The sequence below is a fragment of the Balaenoptera musculus genome, chromosome 11, assembly GCF_009873245.2.
Source record: "Balaenoptera musculus isolate JJ_BM4_2016_0621 chromosome 11, mBalMus1.pri.v3, whole genome shotgun sequence".
NCBI lineage: Eukaryota > Metazoa > Chordata > Mammalia > Artiodactyla > Balaenopteridae > Balaenoptera > Balaenoptera musculus.
This window is the reverse complement of record NC_045795.1, coordinates 35,865,401-35,877,755: the sequence shown is the minus strand read 5'-3', so window position 1 is coordinate 35,877,755 and position 12,355 is coordinate 35,865,401. Positions and strand designations below refer to the sequence as shown.

General features: G+C 37.3%; 1 protein-coding gene across 1 annotated transcript in view; it reads left to right on the top strand.

Annotated features, from left to right (window-relative positions):
- LOC118904403 (dynein heavy chain 8, axonemal) overlaps nt 1-12,355 on the top strand; it is a 325,133-nt gene that overhangs the window by 195,545 nt on the left and 117,233 nt on the right. Inside the window, exons 66-71 of the mRNA XM_036870462.1 lie at nt 689-856; nt 1,378-1,593; nt 4,722-4,859; nt 6,040-6,167; nt 6,985-7,156; nt 8,648-8,803. Of these exons, the coding sequence (XP_036726357.1) occupies nt 689-856; nt 1,378-1,593; nt 4,722-4,859; nt 6,040-6,167; nt 6,985-7,156; nt 8,648-8,803 (978 nt within the window). The remainder of the gene's footprint in view (nt 1-688; nt 857-1,377; nt 1,594-4,721; nt 4,860-6,039; nt 6,168-6,984; nt 7,157-8,647; nt 8,804-12,355) is intronic.

Here is a 12,355-nt window from a genome sequence, read left to right as displayed (position 1 = left end):
ATCATGACAATGACCAGGACACATTCTCCACCCTCACTCCTTTTGTGGGTCCTATGATAACACACAAGAGACTAATCACTGGATCAAACAAGTCTTACGAGTTTTTTATTGATCATATGATGTCCCAGTCCTTCTTGACTTGAATGTCAGGTAATATCTTATTTCAAACCCAGCTCACAGATAGAACTTCCAAAAATATTTTTATGAGCCATATGTTACAATAACTTTTCTTGTCTCCTTCGAATTCCTCTCCCTTCCATGGACAGGGCAGCCCTCAAAATGAAAGCTGAAGGTGAGGTTTCTGATATTCAGGACCTTGCCCCTCTTTTAATATCCATATAATATAGATTCTGTGCTTTGAAGATGCAAATTATCTAAATGTTACACATTAATGATAGTTGTTGCTAACAGAGGTCTGGGGTTGTGGGCAGTGAATGGTAGTGATATTCTAAAGCAATTCATTGAGGGCTACAGGGGATAAAAATGAAAACAAAGAAACAGAAACCCCAATTTAAACAATGAAAGAGCCATTATCTTGGAATGCAAACCCTTGAGGAGATAATGTCAGGGATTGGGGAGAAAATATGTTTTAAAGTTTTCCACTTTAATTATTTAAAAGTATGAGATTTCCACATGACTAGGAATACTACTTAACAAAAAATATTCTGATCCCTAACCCCAAATACAGACTATCAAGCCAAATGATATTGCCACAGTCAGGAAACTTGCAAAGCCCCCTCATCTTATTATGAGAATCATGGACTGTGTTCTGTTACTATTTCAAAAGAAAATTGACCCTGTCACTATGGATCCAGAAAAACCTTGCTGCAAGCCATCATGGGGAGAGTCATTAAAAGTAAGTAAAATCTATCTCTGTAAGTCCTATGAGGTGTACCAGGTGTCCACATCCCAGGACACTCAATATAGACCAGACACACTGGCAGACAATAATCAATCATTGTGTACTGAAGAGTTTATCTTAAACTGCATCTCCAAAAATGTAAGTGGGGAAAGATTTTAAAGCTGAATGCCCTCTTTTTATAAAATCTGTCCAGAACCTGTAGGTAGTATTGGCACAGTCTTGATGTCATCCCAACCCAGTCTCCAAAGGGGGGTTTGTGTGGTTGGTGGCATTTAGATGCACTCACTAGATGGGAGACTTACATTGTTTTTCTTCTTTACTCTTCACTATAGAAACGGGAAGACAACCTGCAATTTACAGCTTTAGGTTGACTACTGCCATAGTCTTAATTTGTATGTTTAGAGCAAATCAATTATTACTTCTTTGAAAAAAATTCAATTTAGAAGTACATACTAACTCAGGAAGAAAGTATACATTTTCTTCCAGAGCTTACAGGCTGTAATACTATTTTTCAGTTGATGAGTGCGACGGGATTCCTGTGGAGCCTTCAGCAGTTCCCCAAGGATACAATAAATGAAGAGACTGTTGAGTTACTACAGCCATATTTTAACATGGATGATTACACTTTTGAAAGTGCCAAAAAAGTCTGTGGGAATGTGGCTGGTCTGCTGTCTTGGACACTTGCTATGGCAACATTTTATGGTGTCAACAGAGAAGTGTTGCCTCTGAAGGTAAAAGTTTCCCTTCTTCTCCCAGTAAATCAATTCTTAATAAAATCATTCATCGTTATTGCTGCCATTAATAGACAAAGCATAATGTAGTCTAATAAAGGTAGGTTTCTCCGTTACCAAATTTTTCTTTTTCTCTGTATGTCCTCTCACAAGTTCTCATTCTTTTTATATCTGTTACATGTTTCTTGGCCTTGCAGACAAGAAACCAAACTCAACTTGTTAACTTAAACTAGAAGTGATCTTATTGGGAATAATAATTGAGCTATCATGAAAGAAAACTGGCCATATCTTTAAAGTTTGGAGATTAGGTTTGGAGACTGAATTTGATTACGATATTCCAAACAAAATTTATGAAAATTAAGATCAACACCTAGAAATGGTTTAAATTTGGAAGACAGGAAGAGAACCTTATAGGCATCTAAGAAACAAAATTTAAAAGGTTGCTTACAAAAGAGGAGAGATCAGGATGTGCACAGACTTGCCACAACACTAAATCCTAGAAAATAATGGAAAACACATGCAGAGTACTGAGGAGGAAATTACTGGGGTCCAAGAATTCAGTCGCTGGCCAAGCTGCCCTTAATGGGAACAAAAGACAAAAAGACATTCTTAAGGATGCGATTTAAGTGTTGAGGGATAAACACACACTCTCTCTGTCTCTTTCACACACACACACACAAACACACACCCCATCTATACTGGGCCAGATTGTCCTTTATGTCTGAGAGAACAGAAATACATTCTCAGGAGTACAAAGGATTCATAAAATATATCACCCAGACACACACTACCCCCAATCCCCGCCCCCCAGCCTGTCCCATAAAGCTAAAAGGGTTGAAAGTGGTTGCTCTTTCCGCTTTGTTGAAAGTGGCACGGAAAGTGGTGAGCGGGCAGGCGGCAGAGGGTTACTGTTTTCTAACAAGCCTTATAGAAATGGCTGCCTCTTTAAATTCTGCACATAGGTAGCTTTGAGAAAATAAATTAAAGTTTTAACAAAGGGAAATGATGAGCAAATATAGCAAACACACCCAAACAAAAAGATACCAAGAGAGAAGTGTTACTATAAATGTAGAATTCAAGAAAAAAAAGCACTTAGAAGAACAGCTATTTTTATTGATAAAAATTATGATCCACAGTGAGACTTAATTGTAGTAATGCTTTTATGCGATAAATAAAATAGCATCAAGTTACATAAGGCAAAATCCATTAATAGTTTAAGTGGAGTTTTTTAACAAAAAAGAAAATCCTGTAATTTGATATTGTGGCATATGCTATCAATGCACAACAGGTCTGGTAGGCAGAGGGCCAGCTTTAGAAGGGCCCGTGCTTGGCTTAATGCTCTGCTATCACCCTCTTAATTTTTAAACAAGGGGGCCTGCATTTTCATTTTGCACTTTTATGTAGCCAGTCCTGAGTAGGCATAAATTAATAATTATATAGAGATTTTACACTATATTATTTTTAAGGTTGAATAGCTACATTGAACTTTCTTCATATGAACAAAGAATATCGAATTATTTCCAGTGTCCAAGAAACATTTACAAAAATTGATGATATTCAATTCTAGAAGAAGACTTTGATTCAATTCCCAAAAGCATAAATTTCTGAGACCTCATTCTCTGACTATAACAATAAAAATAAAATGCTTGTTTTTTAAAAAAAGCTAGTCACTTCTATTTAGAAAATGATTACAAAAAGCTAGTTACCAAAGCTTTTGTGATGCAGCCAAAATGCTACCTTCTTAGCCTTTAAGTGAATCAAAGAAACTAAACACTCCGGTATATATATATATAATCACTTATAAGCATAGACACACACACAGACAATTTAAGGAAAGTAGAAAGAGCTAATAAAAAAAACATTAAAAATTAGAAAAAATTAAAAATTAGTAAAATTAAAGAATTGGTGCTTTGCAAAACATATATATATATGAGATATGTAATGAATATAAAAGATAAATCCATATAATCACAGATTATAGATTTAAATAATTAAAAAGCAGAATTTAAAGTTATTTGTAAATATATTAGAAAATCTAAATGAACTTAAAATTTCCTGAGAAAAAGAGCTAATTTCAAAAAACCAAATATTGAGAAAGAAAATAAGAAAGTTACAAAGGAACTTCAATCCCAGAAGGCTCTAGGGCTATATTACTTTACTGATTAATTACTTTAAATTTATAAGAAACATAATTATCATGCTATAGGACTTAGAGAAAGAGGAAAAACTACTATTATAGTAATTTCACTTCAAAAAATCTTTACCAAGAAAACAATCCTAAATTTTACATACCCAATAGTATTCATCACAGCATTATTTATAATAGTTTAAAATGAGCAGAAGACTTCCCAGGTGGCGCAGTGGTTAAGAATCCGTCTGCCAATGCAGGGGACCGGGATTCGAGCCCTGGTCCGGGAAGATCCCACATACCGTGGAGCAACTAAGCCCATGTGCCACAACTACTGAGCCTGTGTGCTGTAACTACTGAAGCCCGCATGCCTAGAGCCTGTGCTCTGCAACAAGAGAAGCCACCACAGTGAGAAGTCCACGCACCGCAACGAGGAGTAACCCCTGCTCGCCGCAACTAGAGAAAGCCCGCATGCAGCAACGAAGACCCAATGCAACCAAAAATAAATTAAAAATAATAATAATAAAAAAATGGGGAGGAGGGGAGAAAGACATGTCTAAAAGTAAGGCAAAAGTTAAGTAAATTATGATATATCCAAATTGTGGGATATTATGTAGTCATATAACTAATGTTCATGAAAAAGTGTTTAAGGATGTGAGGAAATTATATTACTCTAAGTGAAAAAAAAAAAATCAAAATGCTAGTTATCCACTTCTTGACACAATACTCACAGACTCTTTCTGGGTAAAATCATGAGTAATTTTTTTTTTCTCCTTCCCATACATTTCTGCGATTTCCATATTGAACATTAATAATTAAAAGGAAAAAAATGAACTTTAATGCAATTTCTCTGCTTCCCCAGCTGAAGACAATGAAACAGATGACCTCCAAATAGGGCAAAAATTATGTAGTAACTTATGCTGTTATTTACCAATTAAAAGCACGAATGTTTTGTAGCACTAATACACCTCTACACTAATCACATCTTCTTCCTTTTAAGGCTAACTTGGCCAAGCAGGAGGGCCGTTTAGCAGTTGCCAACGCTGAACTGGGGAAGGCCCAGGCACTGCTGGATGAGAAACAAGCTGAGCTGGATAAAGTGCAAGCCAAATTTGATGCTGCAGTGAATGAGAAAATGGTGAGATTAAATACACAGAAATTACTAATATGACGTACTGAAATGTTACACAAGTATGTGTTGTGTTTAGAAATCAGGCACATGTTTGCACTGAAAAAATATTTACCTGAATGCCCTCACTCACTGGCTATGTCTACTTATTTTGGATCTTCAACACTCCACATTCTTTTTTCTGTTTTTAGTAATTATTTTCTATAAGAAGAAGCTGTGATATCATACCTAAGAGTATTGACTTTGGAGTCAGAAAACTAGGTTTGATATCCAGTTCAGTCACTGATGAATTGTGCAGTTGGGGGTGATTGACTACCTTTATCTGTTAAATACAGATAAAGCTACAACCTTATGGTATAGGTTGTAAGCAGTGGTGGTCTGGTAAACGTTCAACAATCAGCTTGTCGGGGCGGAGGCTAGGGGTAGAAGAAAGCCTTGATTTGCAGTGTTTGCTGATTTCTGTGGTCTAGGTACCCCCTGCCACTGTCCATTTTAAGCCGTCAATGTGACAAGACGACGCAGGTATGGGAAAAGATGCAGCATGCCATTATATACTATTTCCACCATGCAGATTCAATGAACTTAACCTCAAGAGTATAGATAATATGAAAATGTAGTAAATAACTAGGAATTGATGAATTTTGATTATTTATTACCTTTAACATAAGTTTATGTAATTTAGTTGTGAGCTATGTAATTTAATTTAATACTGTAATTTAATTTTTAATAATGGCTGTGTTTAACACCAGCTCACAAATTTTCTGAAAAATGTGACAACTGACTCTTTTGAGCTGATGCAAGCTGGCGTCAGCATACTACTGTCGTGTAGGATTTTTCTGGGGAAAAAAATCCTTTGTAAAAACTGCAAAGAACTCAGAATTATTATTAAATCCAAGAAAAAGGTATATTTATTGTTTTGAGAATATTTAATAGAAATACTGTTTAAGTTATGTGATTTGGATTCTCTCTTACAAAATGGCTCTTCTTGAAATTTCATAAGGTAAAATAACTATATTATGAATGAATTACAAGAACTTAATATGTAAAATTTTGCTGACACTATATTTTTAGATTATATTTATTTTACAAATTAAGAAATTCCTCCATGTATTTTTATGTGTGAATATAATGGATGTTTGATTAAGCAATTTAAGAAGCTCTTTGAGACATTCTCCCTTTATGAATGTAGGATTTGCTTAATGATGCTGACATGTGCCGGAAAAAGATGCAGGCAGCTTCCACCCTCATCGATGGATTGAGTGGAGAAAAAGTCCGATGGACTCAGCAAAGCAAAGAGTTCAAAGCTCAGATTAATAGGTATAAATTTTGGTCTTTGATATAATTGCTCTCCTTCTTAGTCATCACCCCAAAGGCCACCTCTTTGTGGCATGGGGGAACATAAAGTCTCATTCCTTGAAGTGCTTTTCTCCTCTGTTTCCATATCCCCATCTCAGAATCCCATCATCTAAGAAAGTGCTTAGAGCTTGAGTCCCACACTCTCAGTAAAATGGAGAAGGACGAAAACTTGGTGAAATATTTTTAACCTCAATTTTGGTTCAACAATGTGGGCTTTCGGTGTGAGAATGCTTCTAATATTGTCTGGATTTGCCAGAACAATCTAGTTACTGGTTCCAGTTCTATACTGTTCACCTCAAGGATTTTGAAAGTGTGGATCAACAGTTTGTTCTAAATGGAAAGGTATCTTGGGCTGGTGTCTTCCGAAGACTGAAAGAGAGGGAATGAGAGGGGAGTAGGAGAATGGCAAAAAAAAAAAAAAAAAAAAAAAAAGGATGAAGAAGAAGTAGTGGTTAAATCAAGATTGAATCTGAACAAGACCAGGGTATGGGATGGGAAAAGGATGCTTTCCTCATCTGGAAGTCAAGCTTCAGGACCTGTAGGCTTCAGAAAGGAGCCTTCTTTCTTGCTCCCTGACTTACTCCGAATGAGGCCACCCCTACCCTGTTTTGCGCCTTTAGGCTCCTTTTTGCATGGTCTCTCCATGTCTGGCTGCCAAGTGTTAAGCTGGGAGCAAAGAAGGACTTCACCTAGTAACAAAACTGCCTGGTGGGCTTTCAAACTCCTTACTGGGAGAACTTAAAATGTGTTAGTGATTCACTTTGTTTTTTCTTAACAGACTTGTAGGTGATATTCTGCTGTGCACTGGATTCCTTTCCTATCTTGGTCCTTTCAATCAGATATTTAGGAACTATTTGCTTAAAGATCAATGGGAGGCAGAGTTGAAAGCACGGAAGATTCCTTTCACTGAAAATCTGAATCTTATTTCAATGTTGGTGGATCCTCCAACAGTAAGTGTTACTTTCCTTACAGCATTATTTGAATTTCATTTTATTTCCTACTCACTAAGAAAGTAAGGTACACCTAATTTTTTCTTTTTGCATTTAATTGAAAAGATTGTTTTGAAAATGCTAAAGTGTTACAAAAAATTTTTTTCTTTGTGATACAAAAGTTCCTTTGCATTTTAAGAAATCTTGCTTTCAAATTAATACCAATTGCACTGCTATGAGTGAAAAGATCATTTGTGAGTTATAGGCTTGCTAATACTGAGCTCTTCTAATAACCCTCCATTATTTACACCAGCCCTATTAAATCACATTTTCTTACAAACATTCTAGGAAAATGTAGGTGTTAGCTGGCCGTAAGTACTGGTATTAACTTTCTTTTCGTCATTAACCATCTTTTTATAATGTCCAACAGTATAATACAATAGCATGATCTGCCATCACTGAGTAATAGCATGCACTGCTGTACTAACCTTCCTTGCTGGGAATTTGATGCTACTGTCAATTTTTAGTATACCTGTTGGAGCTCCTGTGGTATGAAATGCTTTCCAGGCAATCTGTATTCATGAGCTGCTTTTTGATTTGTAAATATGTTCCCCAGTTGCAGTTTCCCTAGGAAAGCCAAACTATTAATTTCAAGTTACCGCTATTTAAAAGTCAAAAAAATAATCTTTTTCAATTCAAACAGTGTTCATCTGGTCCTTACAGGGAAGAGTAATGTATTGGAGACGCACTGGGCACAGGTGAGGTGAAGTGGGCCAGGATATTCTTTGTCGATCGTGGCCTTTGGTGGAGCTGGGATAATTTAACGAAGGTGGAGGCTGGTTGGCTCATTGGATCTTGGATGATTTTGTTGACCACGTGGAGCCAGACTGGCAATTCCCTCTTGATTTTGAAAGGAAATATTAAGAAAAGCATCATTAATGAGTTCCTACCAATATAATATTTCACCTCCCCTACTTTCTCTGCCTCCAGCTATGCAATGTCCCTTCCCCCATGTACGCAGCACCAGAGGGCAGGAAGGGGAAGTTTCAGAGACTTAACCCTTAGGGCTTACCTACTCTGAGGTCTCAGAATATTCATTATCTCCGCCACCTCCAGCCCATCTGGATCCCACCACCCGCCCAGTCTCACCATATTTCAAGTCCCTGCTGTCCTCTGAATGTTCAGCAACCATGCTTCAGAATCCCCAAATCAGGTTTAATATGCAATCAATTTACAATATTTCCTCATAAGTATGAAAACACAATATAAAGGACTAAACCTAGTCTTGGGTTACTAGAGAAAGGATTTATTAGATGATAAATCTGTTTGTTTTAATTTGATGTTGTTTGGTTCACATTTACGAGTTTGGTTTATTTCTAGGTACTTGTTGCATAGTCTCAATGGGAAAAATATGTCCAAGTATTAAATTCTTTTATATCGTGGCACTGTTAATCACTAACGAAAGCCTTCCTGTGTTCCTTTGAATGGCCACATCCATTTCCTGCTATTCAGATTGGTGAGTGGGGGCTGCAGGGATTACCAGGAGATGACCTCTCCATTCAGAACGGCATCATTGTGACAAAGGCCACCAGATACCCACTCCTCATAGACCCACAAACTCAAGGCAAAACTTGGATTAAATCAAAGGAAAAAGAAAATGACTTGCAGGTATGTACCATTTGGTGCATGGGAAAGTAATCTTGAAATCATGGTGTTTTCCCACAATTTCAGTTGAACCTGTCAGTCATAAAGTTGTCATCTCTATGATGATAACTGTTTGCTACTTTACACCCTTGAGTTTTGTAACAGTGATTTGGGACAAATGCTCTGACTATTTTCTCTTTTGTGCTCTCTCTTGATCTCACTCTCCTTCTCTCTGTCCATTTCTCTGGCTCAATTGCTTTTGCCAATGTTGGATGTGGCCTTTATTCTGGGCCTTGAATTTGGGCTTATAAGAAAATGACAAAAATAAGACTTGTGATTCCTCAGTTTAAGGCCATTTGCTCCAACCTAGCTCAGGCACTTGGTAATACCACATAGCATGCTAGAGTCCATTATTGGAGTTGGATTCTACCAAGGTGTTAATCCTAAGGTAGAGGTTGACAAGGGCAGGATTCCAACATTCCTGGCTCCTTTGGAGATCTTGTTACATTGATGTTTCAATTCAGGATTACAATATGGACTATTCATTGTTTCCTCGACACTGTTCCCAGCTCCAAGCCTTCTGGATGCATAGTTTTGCTTGTACTATGTCTGCTAACCAGAATGTCTTCTCCACCCAACTGCCCACTTTACTTACATCCCAGATAAAAATCTTAAACACTATTCAAAGTCCACATCCAATGCTACTTTTACCCAAACTTGCCTGAGTCCCCAGCTTAATATAGCCTGTCCTGACTCCTCACGCATCTTGTATTTCTGTTATGGACTAGGAGCCTGCCTTAAATTATTGTTCTTTGCACGTTTGTCTTTTATCTCTAATGTACCATAAACTTTTTGCTAGCAAGGCTTATGGTTTTACATCATCTTTATATTTTCTGCACAGCTCTTTATATAGGGTAGTAATTCTGATATTTATTGAATTAAATGAATTAATCAAAGTGTGTCATCATTACAGCAAAACAAACAAACCCAGAAAAATCATGTGGTCATCTTGATAAATGCAGACGAAGCAGTTGGTAAAACTTAACAGCTATTCATGATAAAACTTCCAGCAAACTAAGATTAGGAGAGACCTTCCTTAATCAGATAGAGTATTTACAAAAAGCCTACAAGAAACACCATATTTAATGGTGAAATATTGAAAGATTTCCTTCTGAGATCAGGGCTTTGCAGGCACGTGGACACTGTCCGGCACTCTGGATCACCTCAAGATACTCCCACCTCATTAAGACTCCACTCTATATTTACTTAGAAAACCCAGAAAAATCCTGGGAAGTGAGCATAAGTAGAAGGGAAGAGTTAAGGGAAATGGGGTTGATGAGAATGCAGTTCCTGAGGAGCTATATACACAGAAGTGCATGAGTGGCGTGTACTGGAGCACTCCTGCTCCTGAACTTAGCTCCCTGGATCCAGCTCAGCTATAACTTGTCCCTTGCTCCCTTCCTCACTCCTCTTGTCTCCCTTGGCTGTTGATCTCCCTGCTCATCTTATTCTTATTTTTCCTGATTGTGTCTTTATCTCTCCATTTTGGCATTAAACTCATTGATAGCCTTCAGTCATGTCCTTCCTGATGCAACCCTGTCCCAAGAAGCTTCTTGAGGAAGTAACAGAAATATGCCAGAGACACTTCCTTATTTTAAAAACCATCAACTGCTAGGATGTAAGCAAATTGAACTGTATCCTTTTTACTCAGAAAACATTATTTTTCTGAATATGTGGATAAGCACATGCACAGACACAAATAAAAGAAAACAAAATGAAACAAAACTATTATTTCTGTGCTTGGGAAGGAAGGCAAAATGAAAAATGAAACACTTTATAAATGAAAAACAAAACATATTTTATATGTCCAGGGCTGCATCAAGGCCATCTTCAATGCCATCTCCAGCACCTTCAGCTCTGACCTCTGGAAAGAGAATGTATTCACTTAATTCCCCTATAAAGAATTCACTGACTACTTTGTAAAGCCCGAATGCCAGAGTATCCGTGCAGGAGATACAGGCTCTTGTCGTGGCTACCACAAGCATTCCTCCATGAGAAAAATCAAGTGAACTAAACCTGAAATTATGGCTCTAAGATATTATTTCAAGTTTACAAAAGATATTGAAGGTGGTTAAAGGTAATCTTTAATAAATTGACAATTTGAAAATTATTTTTTTACTTGGTATATTAGTCAGGGTTTTCCAGAGAAACAGAACTGAAAGGATATCTAGGTATAGATATATAGAAAGAGTTTTATTATGAGGGATTGGCTCATGGGATTATGGAGGCTGAGAAGTCCTAGATCTGCTATCTACAAGCTAGAGCCCCAGGCAAGCCAGTGGTGTCGTTCCAGTGCAAACCCTAGAAGGCCTGAGAACCATGGGAGTCAATGGTGTAAGCCTCAGTCCGGGTCTGAAGTCCCAAGGGCAGGAGAAGATGGATGTCCCAGCCTAAGCAGAGAGCAAATTGGCCCTTCCTCCACCTTTTTGTTCTATTCAGGCCCTTAATGGGTTGGATGATGCCCACCTACATGGATGAGGGCCATCTTCTTTTCTTAGTCTACCGACTCAAATGCTAATCTCTTCCAGAAACAACCTCACAAACACACCTTGAAAAGATGTTTGCCAGATATCTGGGCATCCCTTAGCCCAGTCAAGTTGACGCATAAAATTAACCATCACACTTGGGAAGGACATCACAAAAATAGAGTTTGCGTCTTGGGGAATAGAGTAGGACAATTACGTTTAGTCTTCCTGGGACCTTGTTTCATCTTGTTTTAGTAAACTAGTTAAAGCTCTTTGTTTAGATTCATTTACCTTATCAACTCATAGTAAGGTCCTTCACAGCACATCATTTATATAAATAAAGCTATCCGTCTGGGGGAAAAAATTCCTTCGTGTGCAGGATATTTTGTTTTAGTTATTTCCTTTTTAACCAAAACAGGACAAAGATAGACTTATTTAATTTTTCAATACCACACCTTTCTTCGTTGCAAGTGGGAGATAATATTTTTTAATTTCACTCTCCTAATCACCTGCTGTCCCAGTGGATCTTCCTTGCGTCTTAGGATCAGCACTCACAGTAGCATAAAGGCAATAGTTGAATTCAGAGGATAGCGTATAAGAAGGTAGAGAGATGAGGACTGAACCTTTGGGAATCCTCACACTTAGGCAGGGGGAGGGATCACTGGAGAAGTAAAGAGTTCAAAGCCAATTGGCTAATGCAAGGATCAACCAGCCCAGTGTGTCTATTTTAACTAATAACAAACATTGATCCAAAATTGGGGGACCCCACCAGGCATTCAGAATTCTAATTTTTTTTAATGTAAAAATATAAAAAGTGAATGTATAAGTCTTTCAGGTTGATTTTATGCAAAGTATCATATTCTTATGTTATGTCACTCTTAGAGACAGAATACATGGATGGACCCTTAGTTTGACTCAGTGTATCATTTTTGACATTTCCATGCTTATTTTTTAATCACTTATTCATCTCATAGGTGTCCTGAGAAGATAAGTGAATATCACAAAAATGCAAGTTAGTTTGCTTTCTCTGAATGATTGTAGCTATGTAAGT